The following is a 23,008-nucleotide window of genomic DNA, read 5'->3' as shown; positions in this document are numbered from 1 at the left end:
GACCAAGTCTTCCAAATGCTATTGGTGCAGAACATCCACCCAACCTCGTCCCCAAATTCCCCAAGGGTGTGCTGTCTCCTGCCAGCTATCTGCATTAGTGACGCAGCCCTGGTTTCCACTTGCTCGGTATGAGTTAGCACTGACATCCTTCCCTGCAGAACCTCCTTCCTCCACCCATCTCCTTGCCTAAACAGTGTGCTCTCCAAGGAATGCAAAATAAATCTCACATTAGCTCAAATCAAATATCATTAAGAGGGGGCAGAGTCAAGATGGTGGACTAGGACACGGAATTCGCATCTCCGCACAACTAGGGCACCTACCTGGCACCGGTGGGGGACCACGGACACCTAAGGGGACGGGATGAACCCCCAGAAACCGGGTAGGATGTGGGGCATGCAGGGGAGTGAGGGGGGAGGAGAAGTGGAGGCGGGATGGGACTGGCGCCCCTGAGGGGCAACTGGGGGAGGGAAAGGGATCCCATGTTCGAAGGGGGAAATTGGGGGACCACTGGGAGGACAGAGGATCAAAAAGGAGCGTGGCCAAGCTTCCCCTGCCCACTTGAGCTCCTGGGAGCCTGCTGAGATCCCGGGCCTGATCCTCTGCTCACCTACACCCCCTCCAACTGCACGGGTCCTAAGCGAGTGGGAGGGAGGGAAGGGGGAGCAAAAGTAAAGGCCGGACCTACAGGACCGGCACCCCTGAAGGGTGGTTGTGGGAGGGAAGGAGTTCCTACACCCAGCAGGACCCACCCACGGTTATGGGTCCAGTGGGGTGGGGGAGATGGGGGGGTGGGAGGGTGCAGAGAAATGGAAGAGAATGCTGCCAGCACTTTCCCTGTCCACTTAGGCACCCAGGGAGCCTATTGGGCTCCCAGGTGTAATCCTCTGCCCTCAGAGCCTCCCTCTTGCCACGCAGAGCCCAAGCCCCGCCCCTACACCCACACCCAGGGCCCTACCTCTACACTCAGAGACCCCCTGAGATGCACTCCAACATGCTGGGCCTAAACTCCACCCACACACCCTCACCCAGGGCCTTACCTCCAAACTCCAGAGCTCCACACTCAGGAGGCGCCCCTTTGGAAATGCTGCCTCTCCCCTTCCACACAGGTCCTAAGCAGAGGCCCCAACCCACGCTTGAACGTTGCCCCGCCTAGGCCCCACCCCCAAGGCCTTTTCTGGCTGTGTGGGTCTTTAGCCGAGGGCCCGCCTCACGCTCAAACATCACCTCCCACCCGCCTAGGTCCTGTCTCACCCTAAATCCCACCCCTGCCTAAGTTCCACCCCCGCCTAAACTCCGCCCCCATGGCCAAGGCTTTTTTTTTTTCTTTTTGCCTCTTTTAGATGGGGTTCTGTTTTACCTTGTTGATTCATTGTTGTTGATTCATTTATATTTTTTTTTCTAATAAATCTTTTATTTTTCTAATTTTATTTTATTCTTTGTACTTTGTTATTGTTCTGCTCCTTTTGGCTTGTTTCCCTCCCACCCCCCTTTTATTTTTCTTTTTTCTGTTGTGGTTTTATTTTACCTTGTTGCAGTTGTTTCAATTATATTTCTATTTTTCCTAATATATTTTTTAATCTTTCTAATTTAATTTTGTTTTTTATTGTTTGTTATTGTATTGCTCCTTTTTTACTTTTCTTTTTTTTTTTTTTTTCTGTGCCACATGGCTTGCAGGATCTTGGTTCCCAGGCCGGAGGTCAGGCCAATAAGACAGGAATACAGCCTCACCATCAAAAAAAAAAAAAAAAAATGAAACGACAAAAACATACGTTACAGACGAAGGAGCAAGGTAAAAACCTACAAGACCAAATAAACAAAGATGAAATAGGTAACCGACCTGAAAAAGAATTCAGAGTAATGATAGTAAAGATGATCCAAAATCTCAGAAACAGAATGGAGAAAATACAAGAAACCTTTAACAAGGATCTAGAAGAACTAAAGAGCAAACAAACAGTGATGAACAACACAATAACTGAAATTTAAAATACTCTAGAAGGAATCAAGAGCAGAATAACTGAGGCAGAAGAAAGAATAAGTGAGCTGGAAGATAAAATGGTGGAAATAACTGCAGGGAGCAGAATACAGAAAAAAGAACGAAAAGAATTGAGGACAGTCTCAGAGACCGCTGGGACAATATTAAACGCACCAACATTCGAATTATAGTGGTCCCAGAAGAAGAAGAGAAAAAGAAAGGGTCTGAGAAAATATTTGAAGAGATTATAGTAGTAACCTTCTCTAACATGGGAAAGGAAATAGTCAATCAAGTCCAGAAAGTGCAGAGTCCCATACAGGATAAACCCAAAGAGAAATACGCTGAGACACATATTAATCAAACTATCAAAGATTAAATACAAAGAAAAAATATTAAAAGCAGCAAGGGAAAAGCAACAAATAACATACAAGGGAATCCCCATAACGTTAACAGCTGATCTTTCAGCAGAAACTCTGCAAGCCAGAAGGGAGTGGCAGGACATAGTTAAAGTGATGAAAGGGAAAAACCTATAACCAAGATTACTCTACCCAGCAAGGATCTCATTCAGGTTCGATGGAAAAATCAAAAGCTTCCCAGACAAGCAAAAGCTACGAGAATTGAGCACCACCAAACCAGCTTTACAACAAATGCTGAAGGAACTTCTCTAGGCAGGAAACACAGGATAAGAAAAAGATCAACAAAAAACCCCCAAATCAATTAAGAAAATGCTAATAGGAGCATACATATAAATAATCACCTTGACTGTAAATGGATTAAATGCTCCAACCAAAAGACACAAACTGGCTGAATGGATACAAAAACAAGACCCTTATATATGCTGTCAGCAAGAAACCCACTTCAGACCTAGGGACACATACAGACTGAAAGTGAGGGGATGGAAAAAGATATTCCATGCAAATGGAAATCAAAAGAAAGCTGGAGTAGCAATACTCATATCAGATAAAATAGACTTTAAAATAAAGACTGCGGGCTTCCCTGGTGGCGCAGTGGTTGAGAATCTGCCTGCTAATGCGGGGGACACGGGTTCGAGCCCTGGTCTGGGAAGATCCCACATGCCGCGGAGCAACTAGGCCCGTGAGCCACAATTACTGAGCCTGCGCGTCTGGAGCCTGTGCTCCGCAACAAGAGAGGCCGCGATAGTGAGAGGCCAGCGCACCGCGATGAAGAGTGGCCCCCGCTTGCCGCAACTAGAGAAAGCCCTCGCACAGAAACGAAGACCCAACATAGCAATCAATCAACCAATCAATTAATCAATAAAATAAATCTTTAAAATAAAGACTGTTACAAGAGATAAGGAAGGACACTACATAATGATCAAGGGATCAGTCCAAGAAGAAAATGTAACAATTATAAATATATATGCAACCAACGTAGGAGCACCTCAATACATAAGGCAAATGCTGAGAGCCATAAAAGGAGAAATTGACAGCAACACAATAATAGTGGGACTTTAACACCCCACTTACACCAAGAGACAGATCATCCAGACAGAAAATAAATAAGGAGACACAAGCTTTAAATGACACCATAGACCAGATAGACTAAATTGATTTTTTTAGGACATTCCACCTGAAAGCAGAAGAATACACTTTCTTCGCAAGTGCCCATGGAACATTCTCCAGAATAGATCACATCTTGGGTCACTAATCAAACCTTGGAAAAGTAAAGAAAATTGAAATAGTATCAAGCATCTTTTCCAACCACAATGCTATGAGATCATAAATCAATTACAGGAAAAAAACAGTAAAAAGCACAAATACATGGAGGCTAAACAGTGCGCTGTTAAATAACCAAGAGATCACTGAAGAAATCAGAGAGGAAAACAAAAAATACCTAGAAACAAATGACAACGAAAACATAACAATCCAAAGCCTATGGGATGCAGCAAAAGCAGCTCTAAGAGGGAAGTTCATAGCAATTCAAGCTCACCTCAAGAAACAGGAAAAATTTCAAATAAACGAATTAACCTTACACCTAAAGCAACTAGTAAAAGAAGAACAAAGAAAACTCAAAATTAGTAGAAGGAAAGAAATCATAAAGATCAGAGCAGAAATAAATGAAATAGAAACAAAGAAAACAATAGCAAAAATCAATAAAACAAAAAGCTGGTTCTTGGAGAAGGTAAACAAAATTGATAAACCTTTACCCAGACTCATCAAGAAAAAAAGGGAGAGGACTCAAATCAACAAAAGGAGAAATGAAAAAGGAGAGATTACAACTGACACCGCAGAAATACAAAAGATCTTAAGAGACTACTACAAGCAACTATATGCCAATAAAATAGACAACCTGAAAGAAATGGACAAATCCTTGGAAAAGTACAACCTTCCAAGATTGAACCAGGAAGAATTAGAAAATATAAACAGACTAATCACAGGTAATGAAATTAAAACTCTAATTAAAAATCTTCCAATAAACAAAGGTCCAGAACCAGATGGCTTCACAGGCCAATTCTATCAAACATTTAGAGAAGAGTTAACACCTCTCCTTCTCAAACTCTTCCAAAAAACTGTGGAGGGAGGAACACTCCCCAACTCATTCTACGAGGCCACCATCACCCTGATACCAAAACCAGACAAAGATGTCACAAAGAAAGAAAACTGCAGGCCAATATCACTGATGAACATGGACGTAAAAATCCTCAACAAAATATTAGCAAACAGAATCCAACAACACATTAAAAGGCTCATACACCATGATCAAGTGGGATTTATCCCAGGGATGCAAGGATTCTTCAATGTATACAAATCAATCAATGTGATACACCATATTAACAAACAGAAGAATAAAAACCATATAATCATCTCAATAGATGCAGAAACAGCTTTTGACAGTTTTTAACACCCATTTATGATAAAAACTCTCCAGAAACTGGGCATAGAGGGAACCTACCTTAACATAAGACAAGCCATATATGACAAACCCACAGGAAACATTATTCTCAATGGTGAAAAAGTGAAAGCATTTCCTCTAAGATCAGGAACAAGACAAGGATGTCCACTCTCGCCACTATTATTCAACCTAGCCACAGCAATCAGAGAAGAAGAAGAAATAAAAGGAATACAAATTTGCAAAGAAGAAGTAAAACTGTCACTGTTTGCCGATGACATGATACTATACACAGACATTCCTAAAGATGCCACCAGAAAACTACTAGAACTAATCAGTGAACTTGGTAAGGTTGCAGGATACAAAATTAATGCACAGAAATCTCTTACATTCCTATACACTAACGACGAAAGATCAGAAAGAGAAATTAAGGAAACAATCCCATTTACCATCTCAACAAAAAGAATAAAATACCTAGGAATAAACCTACCTAAGGAGACAAAAGACCTGTACCTAGAAAACTATAAAACACTGATGAAAGAAATCAAAGATAACATAAACAGATGGAGAGTTATACCATGCTCCTGGATTGGAAGAATCAATATCATGAAAATGACTATACTACCCAAAACAATCTACAGGTTCAATGCAATCCCTATCAACTTACCAATGGCATTTTTCACAGAACTAGAGCAACAAATTTTACAATTTGTATGGAAACACAAAAGACCCTGAATAGCCAAAGCAATCGTGAAGTAAAATGGAGCTGGAGGAATCAGGCTCCCTGACTTCAGACTATACTACAAAGCTACAGTAATCAAGACAGCATGGTACTGGCACAAAGACAGAAATATAGATCAATGGAACAAGATAGAAAGCCCAGAGATAAACCCACGCACATATGGTCACCTTATCTTTGACAAAGGAGGCAAGAATATACAATGGAGAAAAGACAGCCTCTTTAGTAAGTGGAGCTGGGAAAAATGGGCAGCTACATGTAAAAGAATGAAATTAGAACACACCCTAACACCATACACAAAATAAACTCAAAATGGATTAAAGATCTAAATGTAAGGCCAGACACGATAAAACTCTTAGAAGAAAACATAGGCAGAACACTCTGTGACATAAATCACAGCAAGATCCTTTTTGACCCACCTCCTAGAGTAAGGCAAATAAAAACAAAAATAAACAAATGGGACCTAATGAAACTTAAAAGCTTTTGCACAGCAAAGGAAAACATAAACAAGATGAAAAGACAACCCTCAGAATGGGAGAAAGTGTTTGCAAATGAAGCAACTGACAACAGATTAATCTCCAAAATATACAAGCAGCTCATGCAGCTCAATATTACAAAAACCAACAACCCAATCCAAAAATGGGCAGAAGGCCTAAACAGACATTTCTCCAAAGAAGACATACTCATGGCCAACAAATGCATGAAAAGATGTTCAACATCACTAATCATTAGAGAAATGCAAATCAAAACTACAATGAGGTATCACCTCACACCCGTCATAATGGCCATCATAAAAAAATCGGCAAACAATAAATGCTGGAGAGGGTGCAGAGAAAAGGGAACCCTCTTGCACTGTTGGTGGGAATGTAAATTGACACAGCCACTATGGAGAACAGTATGGAGGTTCCTTAAAAAACTAAAAATAGAACTACCGTATGACCCAGCAATCCCACTACTGGGCGTATACCCAGAGAAAACCATAATTCAAAAAGACAAATGCACCCCAATGTTCATTGCAGCACTATTTACAATAGCCAGGTCATGGAAGCAACCTAAATGCCCATCGACAGACGAATGGTTAAAGAAGTTGTGGTACATATATACAATGGAATATTACTCAGCCATAAAAAGGAACGAAATTGAGTCATTTGTTAAGACGTGGATGGATCTAGAGACTGTCATACAGAGTGAAGTAAGTCAGAAAGAGAAAAACAAATACCGTATGCTAACGCATATATATGGAATTTTAAAAAGTGGTATGGGGCTTCCCTGGTGGCACAGTGGTTGAGAATCGGCCTGCCAATGCAGGGGACACGGGTTCGAGCCCTGGTCTGGGAAGATCCCACATGCCGCGGAGCGACTAGGCCCGTGAGCCGCAATTACTGAGCCTGCGCGTCTGGAGCCTGTGCTCCGCAACAAGAGAGGCTGCGATAATGAGAGGCCCGCGCACCGCGATGAAGGCCTCCACTTGCAGCAATTAGAGAAAGCCCTCGCACAGAAACGAAGACCCAACACAGCCAAAAAAATAAATAAATAAATAATTAAAAAAAAAAAAAAGTGTGGCTGTTTAAAAAAAAAAAAAAAAAGTGGTATGGATGAACCTAGTGGCAGGGCAGGAATAAAGACACAGACGTAGAGAACGGACTTGAGGGCCTGGGTGGGAAGGGGAAGCTGGGATGAAGTGAGAGAGTAGCATTGACATGTATACACTACCAAATGTAAAATGGATGGCTAGTGGGAAGCAGCCGCATAGCACAGGGAGATCAGCTCGGTGTTTTGTGACGACCTAGAGGGATGGGATAGGGAGGGTAGGAGGGAGGCTCAAGAGGAAGGGGATATGGGGATATATGTATACATATAGTTGATTCACTTTGTTGTACAGCAGAAACTAACACAACACCGTAAAGCATTTATACTCCAATAAAGATGTGAAAAACAGAAAAAAACAAACAAATATCATTAAGAAAGCAAAAGTTACCCTGGTACTACTCTCCGAACACGCACAAGGGCGTTTGAATGTGACCAATAAAAATTCTAATGTTGAATTGCCGAAAAACAATAAACTAATTTTTAATTATTATGTGCCCTATCGCAGGGTGACCCACTAATATGAACAATTAAGAAGCAACTATTTTAAAACATGATTTTTAAAAATAATACGTGAGGGAACAGGAAACAATTAGCATATACACACACATGGGAAAAAAAGTTGAGGCAAAAGTAAGTCTTCCATGCTCAGTTTTCAGATAGGCTGAAAATAATAATATAGCATTTACATTATTTATAGCATGTATATGTGCCAGATATTGTTCTGTGTGCTGTGACTTTATTAACTCATTTAATCTTAATAACCTTATGAGGTAGTTATTATTTTTATCATCCTCACCCTTTTCCAGATGAGGAAAATGGGACATGGTAATCATTAACTTGCCCTGGATCATTTTAAGTACAAAGATTTCCTAAGTTAGGATATTGGAAAGGGCTCATCACACTCCACAGAGCATACTCATACTCAATAGGGATTTTATTTAAAGGTAATTGATACATGCAGAAAAAGAGCCCAGGCAAGCACTGAGGGGTGTGGCTAACATCCCATGAACAAGCTCCCAGTGTCCTTAGTTACACAAGGATCTGATCACATTGTTTCAGGACTGAACTACCCATACTTTGTAAGGAATCTAGGCTTCAGGAGAGTTCAGAGCTGAGGTTCCCAGTGGGGGTCTTTTACCCCTGGAGCCACAGATTAAAGGCAGGCGGACTAACCAGTTAGGTCACTTGAAAATCTTCAGTGAAGACTGATTCTGGGGGTCACCAGCAGAGTTCAGCACTTTAAATACCACCTCATAAATCCTACCGCCCTTTTCTTGACCAAGAATCAAAACCCAGACATCTAGGGGTCTCCAGAGATAAAGACTGAGCTTTTCCTTATTTCTTCTTTCTTCTCCTACTACTGCTAAGCCACCTCTCTTCTCTGGACCCTTGAGAGCCCATGTTCATTTATCATTTGACTAGTCAACAAGTAGCTGTTGACTAACTGGCTAACTGATGATGCAGAGATATATGAAAGTTCTTCCCCCACCCCCACCTGGATCTCACTTCAATAATCAGTCACCAAAGGTGTAATGCAAAATAAGCTGGTTAAAAGGAAGGTATCCTAAAAGGTCTGCAGAGAAGGAACTAGAAAGTAGGGAGCCACTCAGCAGACATTCTACACTTTATAAACATTAAACGGTTAAAGAAGCAAAACAATGTCTCTGTACAGAAGTGATTTTTTTTTCCTGTGGGCCCAAGTGTTTACTCAACAAGCAATTTCCTCTGATTGCAAGTGTTATTTGCTCAAAATGGATTACAAAAATTACCTCTTATATTACTTTCATCTGTGACCCTCAAAACTCAGCACAACCTATGAGCTGTTCTCTAGTCTTAAAAAATGCCCAGCTCCACTTTGCATTGTTAGACTGTATCAATTTGCTTTGCTAACTAAAACTTAAGGACTTAAAATAGGAATCATGATTCTGTAGGTTGCCCATTTGGGCTAGGTTCAGCTGGTGGTTCTTGTGGTCTTAGCTGGGGTAATTGAGGCTCTATAGTCAGCTGCTGGACTGGCTGAGGGGTGCTGGTCTAGGAAGTCTCAGATGGGACAGCTTGTCTCTAATCCATGTGGTCTCCCATCCTCCAAAAGGCAAGCCTAGGCCTGGAGTCTGCACAGGGTTCCAAGAGAGAGAAAGCAGAAGTGAGCAAGCTCTTGAGATCTAGGCCCAGAATTGGCACATAATTACTTCTGCCAGATTCTACTAGCCAAGTCACAAGACCAGCCTAGATACAAGGGGTGGGGAAATAAAATCCACCGCTTGATAGGACAACTGCAAAGTCACATTGCAAAAGGGGTAGATATAGACAGAGGAAGGATTTTGGCCGTTTTTACAATCTGTCACCCAGGTAGATTGCCAGAAAAAATACAGGACACCCAGTTGATGAATAATTTTTTAGTATAGGTATGTCCCATGCTATATTTAGGACATGTCTATACTAAAAAATTATTCTTTGTTTACCTGAAATTCAAATTTAACTTGATGTCCTGTATTTTTGTTTGCTAAATCTGGCAACCCTACACAGAGACCATGCCAAAAATAAATAAAACCTTTCTTTATCTAAAAGAGAAAGAGAACTTTGAACTTGAAATTATTTTTTAAATGTACAACTATACCAAATGCTGTGTTAAAATGAGCCAAAAGCTCTAAGTATACCCACAGGAAAGGAGTAACTTGGCCCCTCTCCACAGTCTAGGAACCATCTTGGCTTAACTGGTATTAACTAACCCTAAAATAAAATATAACAGACTATGTTTCATTTCAGTTAAGCATTAGATGAAAAAATGTCACATTGAACACTAACAAGAGTCTGTACTTTCTGTAATTTGGACCTCTTCTATACTTACAATAATTCTTTTACCTACCTAGGAGGAATTTTTAAAAATCTTCAGAAGATATTAATCATTATGCTACCCTGGAATTTATTATATCTAATCATACCAAAGATATCTGAAAGTCATATTTAAGCACCTTACCCATACACTGTAGTAAAATTTGATGCTTTCCTCTATGAGTTTTTACGACTGGCTGATTTTCTCCCACTATAACTTTTGTAACTAGAAGTGACAGTGCAAAGGTCAAATAAATGTGCCTCATTAAGCAATACAACCTGACATTTCTAGACAATAACTCCCTCAGATGAGGAAAGAGAAGCATACCTGAAAGGTCACAGCCCTTCTTACTGTCCCTTTGCTCCTCTGGTCATCTCTGCCCACTACATGCAATGATTGTGCTACAAATTTACAAGGACTTTCTGTGCTGGGACTCCTATGAAATACAGAATTCAGCACACAGTGTGTGCTAATGGTTGTTAAACAAGCTCGTGATGTAGTTTCTTGCACCTAGCTCTAAATAAATCAGGCTCTGTTGTTTATTCCAAAAACCTCAGACTTGAAGAGAAATTTAGAGATTCCTACTCCATGCTGCCATTATACAAAACACAAAACAAAATACTGTGTCCAGGATCACATCAGCAGATGTGTGTGTGTGATGGCAGAGCCCAAGAGCAAAGATACCACACTGTTTTTCAAACATGAAGATGATGGACAAGCTCGATGAAAGTAGCATCCACCTGAAGAAGGACTTTTTCCAATAAACAAGTACATTTCCTGAGATCTCATGTAGCAAAATGACGGTCAAGTCTGCCATGTTAGGACCATATTTATATTCCAAATTTGACAGGAAACATTCAGATTTAGTTTGTCCTTCAGAAATGGACTAACCACAAATTTCTCTAAAATAGGGATGTGAAAGATTAATACAGTTGCAATTTTGATATGCCATTTGTAAAAGTGAGTAAAGAGATTCAGTTATGAAATAAAAGGATTATTACAAGTACATATTCATTTCCCTGTACCAATAATGTTCCCAGCTCACCCTACTTTCTGACTTCAAGCCATGGACAATGTCTATTTCTTTGCCTGGAGCCTCTTCTTTACAATATAACCCTATGTAACCATCAAATCCCAGATGAAAGTGCCAAACCACCCATGAAGCTCTCCCAGCTCTCTCCATTGTTCTAATTGCTCCCCACATTTAGAAGAAAATCTCTCCACTCTAAGCTTCAATATTTTCTCATATAAATTAATTTCTATCCCTACATGTGCTTTCATACATACCTAATTCATTCATTCTTTCAGTGCCTATTAGGGAGTTCCTACGTAATGCCAAGTTCTCTTCCAGACAGTGAACAAAATAAACAAAAATCCATGATTTTCTTGAAACTGACATGCCAGTGGATGAAAAGGACAACAAAATAAATAAAATCCAAACAAGGAAATAAAACCTAGGAATAAACCTTCCTAAGGAATCAAAAGACATGTAATCTGAAAATTATAAGATGCTGATGAAAGAAATTGAAGATGACATAAATAGAAGTTTTTGGATTGGAAGAATCAATATTGTCAAAATGTCAAAATGACTATACTACCCAAGGCAATCTACAGGTTCAATGCAATCCCTATCAAATTACCAATGGCATTTTTCACAGAACTAGAACAACAAATTTTACAATTTGTATGGAAACACAAATAGCCAAAGCAATCCTGAGAAAGAAAACAGAGTTGGAGGAATCAGGCTCCCTGACTTCACACTATACTACAAAGCTACAGCAATCAAAACAGTATGGTACTGGCACAAAAACAGAAATACAGATCAATAGAACAAGATAGAAAGCCCAGAGGTAAACCCATGCACCTATGGTCAATTAATCTACAACAAAAGAAGCAAGAATATACAATGGAAAAAAGACAGTCTCTTCAAAAAGTGGTGCTGGGAAAAATGGACAGCTACATGTAAAAGAATGAAATTAGAACACTCCCTAACACCATACACAAAAATAAACTCAAAATGGATTAAAGATCTAAATGTAAGACTGGATACTGTAAAACTCTTAGAGGAAGACATAGGCAGAACACTGTTTGACATAAGTCACAGCAAGATCTTTTTGGATCCACCTCCTAGAGTAATGAAAATTAAAACGAAAGTAAACAAATGGGACCTAATTAAACTTAAAAGTTTTGCACAGGAAAGGAAACCATAAGCAAGACGAAAAGACAACCCTCAGAATGGGAGAAAATATTTGCAAATGAATTGATGGACAAAGGATTAATCTCCAAAATATACAAACAGCCCATGCAGCTCAATATCAAAAAAACAAACAACCCAATCAAAAAATGGGTGGAAGACCTAAATAGACATTTCTACAAAGAAGACATACAGAGGGCCAAGAGGCATATGAAAAGATGCTCAGCATCACAAATTATTAGAGAAATGCAAATCAAAACTACAAAGAGGTACCACCTCACACCAGTCAGAACGGCCATCATCAAAAAGCCTACAAACAAACAATAAATGCTGGAGAGGGTGTGGAGAAAAGGGAACCCTCCTACACTGTTGGTGGGAATGTAAATTGGTACAGCAACTGTGGAGAACAGTATGGAGGTTCCTTAAGAAACTCAAAATAGAGCTACCATATGATCCAGCAATCCCACTCCTGTGTATATATCCAGAGAAAACCACAATTTGAAAAGATACATGCACCCCAATATTCATTGCAGCACTGTTTACAATAGCCAGGACGTGGTAGCAACCTAAATGTCCATTGACAGGGGAATGCATAAAGAAAGTATGGTACATATATACAATGGAATATTACTCAGCCATAAAAAAGAATGAAATAATGCCATTTGCAGCAACATGGTTTCAACTAGAGATTATGATATGAAGTGAAGTCAGAGAGAGAAAGACATATATCACTTACATGTGAAATCTAAAAAAATGATACAAATGAGCTTATTTACAAAACAGAAACAGACTCACAGACTTTGAAAACAAATTTATGGTTACCAAAGGGGAAAGGTGTGGGGAAGGGATAAATTAGGAGTTTGGGATTAACATATTAAAACTACTATATACAAAATAGATAATCAACAAGGACCTACTGTATAGCACAGGGAACTCTACTCAATATTCTATAATAACCTAGATGGGAAAAGAACCTGTAAAAGAATGGATGTATGTATATGTATAAGTGAATCACTTTTCTGTACACCTGAAACTAACACAATATTGTAAATCAACTCTACTCCAATATAAAGTAAAAATAAAATTAAAAAAAAAACCTAAACAGGGAAGAGGGAAAGAATGTCCTGAGGAAAGAGGTTACAATTTTAAATAGGGTGATCAGCAAAGGACTCACTGGCTGATACTGGAATGAAGACTTATAAGAGGTGAGGGAGCAAGGCTCACAAGTGACCAGGAAGTGTTCTTCAGGAAGGGGAACAGCAAGCAAGTGCAAAAGCCCTGAGCTAGGAGGATGCCGGGCATACTCAAATAAGAGCAAGAAAGCCCAGGTGGTTGCAGCAGAATGGCCAAGGCAAAGACTAGTAAGAAGTCTAGAAAAGAAGTGGGGTGGGGGGGGGGAGGTCACACCATAAAGGCCATTGAACACTTAGGTTAGTGGATAGAAGGTACTGATGGAGAATGATCTGTTGCAGTTTTAGTACTAGAGGGAGTAAACTGGAAAAGTGGATTGTTACTGGAAAATGGAATACTTGGTATGAGTGTGTTTCATGTTTGGTAATTGCAATCATTGTTGCTTTTGTTGTGGTCATCCATGTACAATGCTTGGTGTCAGTCTATTTATCTCTTGTAAAAATAAAATACAGTGTGTGTGTGTGAAAAAAAATAAAAAATAAAAAAAAAAAAAAAGAAAATGGAATACTTGAAATTGAGATTAGGGAGGGATTTGCAATCAATAATGATAAGGTCTAGTATATGTCCTTAGGAGTGAGGGCTGAGGTAAGGGGGAGAATAAAATTATTAGGATGAGGGATAGAGCATGGTCTAGTCTAAGGATATGATATTCAGAGCCGGTTGTTTTAAAGAGTAGGGAAAGCTTATCTGAAAGCAGAAAGGAGGACATAGGGGGACACTCAACCTGCTTCCAAGCCCAGTGGTGGATCAGGAAGAGAAAATAACCACTTTGAGAAGGCTGCAGAGGAAGTAAGGTTCTTCAAGAGAGTCAGGTTTTAATTAGAATAGAAACATGAAGGGATTGTTCAGAAAATGCACTGATATAAAGATTTTCCTAATGAATGACTCAGTTCCCAAGGGCAGAGTGAAAGTGTTTGGGGAGTTGGAGAGAAGTAGGGTGTGGTCAGAATATGGGTTGCACAGAGGAGCCATATGGAGATTAGAGTGAGGGAGATCATGACCGAGCTTCTTGTGAGGACAGGCAGGCTCCATCCTGGTGGTCCTAGGACTGTGGTGGGGGAGCAACGAATGCTGGAGGGCGGGGAGGGAGGAGCATCTTGCCAGAAGCAGTGTTCAGGGTCCCTTCTGTACTCTTGACCATAGATGACTGAAGGCATAAGGTATAGTCTCACTCTAAGCACAAAAGGCTGCCTCACCTTGCTCATTCCTTCTTTGTTTTAGCATCACATACTGCCTCCTTTTTCATATTAGATCATAAGCTCTTTAAGGTTAGTAAGAAATTTTACTCACTTTGGCTTCACCTGTTGATTACCAGTACTAAGCTATTCAATAAATATTTGTTCAAAAACAAGTAAATACTTTTTACTGGATGGAAGGCATGGCTGAAAAGACTATTTCATATTTAGTCTTCTCTCTGAGAACTCTCTAGAGCTCCCCAACCCCTGACATTCTTGAGTCCAGTCCTAGAAGACCAAGTGCTGTTATAAAACCTGGCACATTGTGAGTTTATGAAAAAACCAAAGATATTAGGGCTCTCCTTTCCCTATTGTAAGAAGTCACAATTATGCTTGTAATATTTGCCTCACTGATCATTTCCTTTTAGAAAGAAGAGAATCAATAGCCAAGACAAAGTATAATTCTCCAAGGACAATACAACCTGCTGTGAGTAGTCTGGAGAATTTGGCCGAACACAGCCATGCTTAGTGACAAATGACAAGGGTGATGGTCTTGCTACAAGCAAGGGTTTGGCAATCCTGCAGATCTGTGTCATCATTAGGTGTGAGCCAGCCTTGGAACCATTAAGGAATTGATGATATGGGGCTAACAGGTGATTTGATGTGGAGGCAGGGTTGTGGCAGGAAAAGCCCAGCATTCAGAAACCGACCTAGAACCAGAACTTAGCAAGTGTGTAACCAAACAGCTGAGTCTCTGCCATAAGGTGACCACCACCAAATCCCTCATCAGGGTTTCACCAAGACAAAGCCATTTTGGCCACGCAACTTTGGCAACAGGGTCCCTCCTATCTGCCCTAAAACGTAAGGCCCTCCAGTTTTTCAAAAACACAACTCTGATCACATCAGTCCTTTGCTAAGTCCATTCAGTGGCATTCCATTACTCTTAGCCTAAGTATGAACTCCCTGTATGCCCCAGAGGCCCTCACAGGATGTAAAATCCACCCATCACTCCACCTCATCTCTCCACTCTTCTCTCACCACTTTCCCTCTCGTACTTTGTATTCCAGCAAACTTAAATTCTTTCCAATCCTGAAACATTCAATTCCATAGTTCATAAATGCTTTAAACTTTCTTTATCCAGTGAACTTTCAGGTCTTACCTTTCAGCACATCCTCAAGAAAGGTCTTATCTTTCAGCACATCCTCTAGCTCCTTGACAGCTAGATGGTTCAGGTCACCCCCCCTACAATATGTTATATCACACACTAATCTCATGTCTCTCAATTACTCATTTAATGTTTTCTCTCTCCTCCAATCCTTTATTTCTATGAAGGTGGCAACTTTGGCTGCCTAGGTCACCACTGTAACCCCAAGACCTTGCCCAATGACTGCAACATAATAGTAGCAACTTTTTAAAAAGTTAGGTGAATAAACTGCCCTGCTTAACACAACTGATAAAATGTGAGCACCATAATTCTCCGGCCACTCTAGTTAAGCTGAGAACCTTTCCCTTGGTTCCTCTGCACCCTGAAAAGTATCTTGAATGCATTCAATATCTTTTAAGTGAATATATCCCATAAAATAATAACATCCCCCCAAACTGTTTAATTCAGTAAAATACGGAACACAGGCTGATTAAAATACTAACTTTATTTCTAACTTTTCAATGAATAACATTTAGAGAAAGAATAAAAATGAAAACAAGGCACTATTGTCTCACACCACGAAATAATTTTATCCAAAGGAAATTCAGATGCAAGATACATTTAACATCAATTCATATATTAGTAACTTATACATTTATTATCAAGTATGAGATCCATAAAAGCACGAAATAGTCTCTTGAGATCTCAACCAAGCTTCTAGCTTACCTTATGTGTCACTTCCACGACTATCAATCACACACATAAAGAAACTAGGAGAAATTTACTGAAGATGACTTTCCAGAAAATTTACAAAATGAAAAAGGCAAAGTATGTCAAATAAGGCAGAGGCAGCAACATGGCCCTGAATTTACTCTGGAAAGGTTGCCTAAGGCACTACCAAAACGGACAGTTGTAAATCCCTGATCTGACTTTAAATTTTTATGATCTTAAAATTTTCAATTCTAACTAAGCACAAGGTGACATGACCATGCTAATTGCTATTTTCTCAGTACAGGCAGATGTCAGAAATATTACATCTATCCATGGCACTGTCACCCTAATATATGTTTGTAATATATCTGTTTATACGAAGTGTGAAAGTAAACTTGGTTATTTTTTCTTTAAATGCATTTTAAGAACTAATGGCACTTGCATGAATGGTGGCACAATAGGGAAAAGGACTATTTTAATATAAAACAATACTATATCAGCATGTGATGAGGTAAAATGTTGAAACTATAAGAATTTTATAAAATGATAATTTAGAAATTATAAATGCTTTTATTTGAAACTGAAAAAGGTATCAATTACTCTAATTTGCTGGAATCACAGGTCTTATGAATAATAGCATCTACTGATGAACCAAATCAAGAATGCATAATACAAAATTAATTTTCAAAAGGGAACAATTCTGGTTAAAATCAATATAAAATTATGAAGACCAAATCAATTTGACAGTGGTGACAGAAGTACTGTTATTTGGCCAATAAAAACAATGAATGCTCATGACCAGTGGTTCCAGGTGTCCTGTGCAGGTGACTCAGGTGCTGCCAGGATCTGGTTAAGGAGAGTGAGGAGAAGGTCCAGTGAGTGGGGCTGTGGACCCTGCCCCAGCTTCAAACAGAAAACCTCTACTTCTGTTTTTACCATACATTGAGAACATATGTAAATCGTTTCTTTTAAAGGCTTCACGTGTTTAAAAAAAAAAATTCTGAAAACCACTGTAACATATATATGCTGTTTCCAAGCACACAAAGAGAAATGAAATTAGGACATCTTAGACAACAAAGGCTCCGAATTATTGGAAGAATCATCAGTTTTTTTCTCCCCTAACTGATGTCAAGATGACTTGTCAACTAATGAGACATACTACAGAGCAACAGACTACTAGTTAGGTACCTTCAGGTTAACAACACATATCCAGAGGAGAGCTAGCTAAGTGGGAAATTGTTAACTGCTCACCTGGGCTAAGCAACCACTGTGGTGAGCAGATCCCCTCTCAGCCTGACCTTGGCAATGAGCAGTTTCTGAGAAGCCAAAAGCTGTTCGTGGCTGAGAGCTCACTTGCTTCAGACATTTCAGGGAACAAGAGACCTGAGCTGTGGTGCAAGTTTTCAGTAAGACTGATAGGCTTAGGGTGCATCCATTTACAGATCCGTAATAAACACGTAATTCTCAATGTTAAATTGTTCAAGATGACTGGCCAATACACAGATATGCATAGTACTTGGCACACAGCTCCTCAATAAAACGTTACTGAATCTATTCTGAAAAGGTAATGTTTGCGAAGTATTATTTTCTAAAGGGTAAAAATCAGGAAAATAATTCTACTAAAAAAAAAAGCATATAAAGTCCACTCTATCCTATGCAGCAGTTGGATCTTTTTTAAAGTTATAACAGGTTTTAGGCTTAATACAATACATTCTGGATTTATGAAATAGCACATTATTAAAATGTAAAATATGATTTTAATAACCACTATCATGAGTTTAAAAAAATCAGACTAAAAATGTTGCTTAAAAAAAAGAGAGAGAATACCTAAATGAATCTACACAAATGTACAAATCAATATATGGGACCTTAACAAGGAAAGTATAAACATTGTCGTTTTTAATAAGTAAAGTCTTTCATTGATTAAAAGGAAGTAGAATTCTGAATTTCCCCTTATATGTTTCGTCCTTATAATTTTCCTGGATAAACCAGTCCTAACCATTTTAACAAACTCCAATTAAAATAATCTAATAATGTTGAATCTAGGGCTACCTATCATCAATGCAGATATAGAATCCTGAGTGTTACATACAATCAATGAAAAGGTCAAATCTGACCATGTTTATGGTATTCAATAATGAAAATGAAAGATCTAGGAAGGCAAATAAAAATGGCTTACTTACATGAGGTTCCTTTTACTTGTTGATTGTACAATTTGAAGAACTGAATATGTGCCTTCCCTTCTCATTCGGTACTTTTCATGAAGTCCTATGAGGATGCGTGCTGTTTTGAACTGTGCATGTCTAAATTGCAGCAAAATTCAGGCACAAGTAAAGGTAGTTTTATCCCATGGAATAGCACTAAGTATAGTTCTAGAAACAAATTCAATATCATCTAATTTAAGAAGCTCTTGTCGTCAGGCATGGACATTGGCTTATAAAACATATATTGCCTAGAGCAATGCACAGCAACCTGTAAATCGCATCATTCCAACAATTTTCCACTCTTCCTTATTTACAAACATTCAAAAACAGCATTTTCGTCATATGAAAGTAAACAACCACAAGAAGAAAATCCGCTTTTCTCACACCAGTTTCTGATCCAAATAGCCTCACTGCAATTACTGTAAATCACTAGCAATCACTGAATTGACTGGGCAAAGATTAAGTTAGCACTTTCCTCCAAAAAAAGTAAAAAAGAATGCTTTAAATAGACATAATCCATAGAGAACTAGGTTTGCATCATAAATGCTGGGGTTCGTGAGAAGCATGTAAAATGACAGATTCATGATTTGGGGTCAGAGAGAAATCCATTGCTCCACACAGCACAAAAGACTTCTTTCTGCTCAGGCGACCAGAGCTCCTTTCATTTCGTAGCCGGGTTCTTGGGAGGAAGGAGTTTGTATGTGTTGAAGTAGCCTACCACCTGCTGGGGGATCTCCGCCAAGACACACTGAGCAAGCGCTTCTTTTGGAGCCTTGTGAAAAAATAAAATCAAAGCAATTTTATTAGCGACCAAATTTTTACTGGCATTTTGATAAAAGACTAGGAAAAAGCAGTTAGTTCCCAATTCCCAGCTTGTATCTTGTCTCAGGTACTGTCCATGAAACATGGAATAAACCAATGTTACTTAAGAATGCTTGAGTATGCTCACGAACATTTATCAAGTACTTTTTTGGTGCCTGCATTTTGGCATTTAATGATAATTTTTTTGCTCTTTAACTTTTAAATGTGGGCCTTTCATTCACTTGGTATTAATCTTTTTAACTTTTTATTTTGAAATAATTACAGATTCATAGGAAGTTGCAAAAATAGTACAGAAAGGTCCCACGTACCCATCACCCAGTTTCCTCCAAAGATAACATCTTATATAACTTTAGTACAATATCAAAACCAGGAAACCAACATTGGTATAGTTCACAGAACTTATTCAGATTTCACCAGTTTTACAAGCACTCATTTGTGTGTGTGTGTGTGTGTGTATGTGCGCACATGTGTAGTTCCATGTAATTTTATCATCTGGGTAGATCTGTGTAACTACCATCACAATCAAGATACAGAACTGTTTCATCATCACAAAGATCCCTAACATTACCACCTTTTTAATACACACCCACCTCATTCCCCACACCCACCCCCACTCATACATTGGTTGGTGGGAATGTAAAATGACATAACTGTGCCAGAAAAGTTCAGCAGTTTCTTTAACAACTAAAATGCAACAACTATACAACCCAGCAACTGCACTTCAGGGTATTTATCCCAGAGAAATAAAAACTTATGTTCACACAACAACCTGTACACGAATGTTTACAGCAGCCTTTGTATGTGATAGATGAGAACTGGAAACAATTGAAGATGTCCTTCATTGGGTGAATGGTTAAACAAACTGGTACACCCCCACCATGGAATACTACTTAGCAACAAAAAGGAATACATTTAACAACTGGGAAGACTCTCAGAGAATAAAGCTGAGTGAAAAAAAGCCAGTGTCAAGGTTATATACTGTATGATTCCATTTATATAACATTGTTGAAATGACAAACATATAGAAATGGAGAACAGATTAGTGGTTGCCAGGGGTTAAGGAGGGAATGAAGGTGGGAAGGAAGTGGGTGTGGTTATAAAGGGGCTACATGAGGGAGCCTGCTATAATGGACCTTGACTGTATCAAAGTCAGTATCCTGGTTAGGATTCTGGACCTATAGTTTTACAAGATGTTACCATTAAACTGGGTAAAACAGTTTACTGCTTACAATTTTCATCAAATCAACTTCTAGTTTGGTAAATTCATCATATACTTGCATAGAGTTTTTCTGTTATTACACAGGTAAAGATAAAATATATCCTAAAACATTCACAACAACATCTTTTTAAACAATTTATCACATGGACTGCAAGAGGCACAAAAGTATACAACCTGAAAAAAACCTGCCAAATTTAATCAAGGCTCTTAAAATGGAAAATTCACACACTCTAACCCCAGACACCTACTCAACTGCCTGGTTATGGACCAGCAAAGGTCTGTGTTGAAACACCTTAGAGTGCATGAAGAGTAGGGAGGAGTGGTACTCACGTTCTGGAACTGTCTGAAAGGCACAAACTGGACAATATCCCTGATGGCTACCTCGCCCGACGGGGAGCGGAGACTTCCGCCATCGCCATCCAGAAACTCCATGGCACCAAAGTCAGCACCTCCAACTCCGACAATGATGATGGACATAGGCAGCTTGGCAGCGTTAACGATAGCTTGTCTGGTCTCATCAAGGTCTGTGATCACGCCATCAGTAATGATTAAGAGCACAAAATATTGCTGCCAAGAAAGACAATTATGTCCGCTGAGCCAGCCGAGCTCCCCAACAATAAAGGCAATGGTTAGACTCTAACAAATACCATGTGCTAACACATACATATGGAAACTAAAAAAAAAAAAAAAAATGGTTCTGATGAACCTAGGGGAAGGACAGGAATAAAGACACAGATGTAGAGAATGGACTTGAGGACACGGGGAGGGGAAAGGGTAAGCTGGGACGAAGTGAGAGAATAGCACTGACATATATACACTACCAAATGTAAAATAGATAGCTAGTGGGAAGCAGCTGCATGGCACAGGGAGATCAGCTCAGTGCTTTGTCACCACCTAGAGGGGTGGGATAAGGAGGGTGGGAGGGAGATGCAAGAGGGAGGGGATATGAGGATATACGTATGCATATAGCTGATTCATTTTGTTATACAGCAGAAACTAACACAACACTGTAAAGCAATTATACTCCAATAAAGATGTTAAAAAAAAAAAAAAGCAATGGTTAATGACATCTCCAGCCTGATGAGTCATTTAGTCTCTTTCTTGCTCATTTTCCTTGTCAGTCTCTACCCAGGATACCATCTATATGAAATATTCTAAGATTCTCTGATGACAAGGAAATTAACTGATACAAAAACTGTAGTTTCATTAAAAGTGCAACAGACCACAAAAGAGGGCTGGCATAAATACACAGAAGCAAGACACCTACATGTCAGAGATTAAACTTTCAGTTAGCACTGAAACATTTTGATTTAACTCAAGTACTGAATATGTCAAAGTACCTATCAAGGGAGCAAGTGGCAACTCCGTTCTTAAAAGATCAAATACGGAGGAAGTAGAATCGTTCATCAAACTAAAACATACTTTTTTAAAAATGGATATGGTTCAAGGTGGGGAAATCTTTCTCTCAATCCCATCATCTCTGATAAATCATTTTAGAGAGTGGTAAAATGTTACATAAAGTTGTACTCCATCCTCTGGGCCATTTAAGTCTAAAATGGAAATAAGATTTATAATAGTAGCTATCATGTGCTGAGTGTTTGCTCTGACTCAGGCACTGTGCACTTTATATGAATTATCTTCTCTCACTCTTTCAACAACTGCCTGAGGTACTTATCCCTTATTTCTGAGGATACTGAAGCTGAGTGGGGTTTGGTATCCAAGGTCCAACAGGTAATGACTCTCTAATTCAAACTTCTTTAGTATGGTAAGTAATTTTGCAACAGCTACTGAAGTGGTAGGTCTCCTGAAGCCTAAACTTGCTAAGGCTACTTCAAAAAAAAATTTTTTGAGAACCTACCTGAGAAAATTATTTCAAAAGACAGAGAAAAAACTTATAAGTATACAGGTTGTTTTGTTGTTGTCTTGTTCTTAATGATCACTAACTTAATAACAGATGTTACTCCCAAACCAAGGATGACATATCATTGCTTCATGCCCTGTCTTTGTATCTCAGCAGACCAAATAAACAGAAAAATGGCTCTGGGAACAACAACCAATCCACATTCTCCCTGCCCCCTGGCGACAGGGCACTTACAGAGGCTGTCTGTTGTTGTGTGGCTGCAGCAGCAAACCTGGCCACATGATTTATGATTGGAGAAAAATTAGTTGGTCCATAGAGTTTTATCTGAGGAAGGCAGGTCCGATATGCCTCTATAATGCCTTGAATTCCTAGACAAAAAAAGCAAGATTAAAAATTCTCAAGCACAATTTAATTGTTTACTATTCACCATACTGGCTAATTTATATACCAACATACAGTGCTTTAAACAGTCAAAAGTTCTATATTCAGGAGTTCTCTAAGGT

At 39.2% G+C, this 23,008-nt stretch overlaps 1 protein-coding gene across 2 annotated transcripts in view; it reads right to left on the bottom strand.

Annotated features, from left to right (window-relative positions):
• Nucleotides 1-16,175: 16,175 nt before the first annotated feature.
• The window catches only part of CPNE3 (copine 3), a 44,277-nt gene continuing 37,444 nt past the window's right edge, over nucleotides 16,176-23,008 (bottom strand). For both annotated transcript variants that reach the window (XM_068525873.1, XM_068525874.1), the window contains 3 exons: nucleotides 22,740-22,873; nucleotides 20,975-21,211; nucleotides 16,176-19,375 (listed from right to left, as the gene is read on the bottom strand). In XM_068525873.1, the coding sequence (XP_068381974.1) occupies nucleotides 19,265-19,375; nucleotides 20,975-21,211; nucleotides 22,740-22,873 (482 nt within the window). In that variant the 3' untranslated portion in view covers nucleotides 16,176-19,264. The remainder of the gene's footprint in view (nucleotides 19,376-20,974; nucleotides 21,212-22,739; nucleotides 22,874-23,008) is intronic.

This window comes from Eschrichtius robustus, chromosome 17, assembly GCF_028021215.1.
Source record: "Eschrichtius robustus isolate mEscRob2 chromosome 17, mEscRob2.pri, whole genome shotgun sequence".
Taxonomy (NCBI): domain Eukaryota; kingdom Metazoa; phylum Chordata; class Mammalia; order Artiodactyla; family Eschrichtiidae; genus Eschrichtius; species Eschrichtius robustus.
This window is presented reverse-complemented; position numbering and strand designations above follow the sequence as displayed.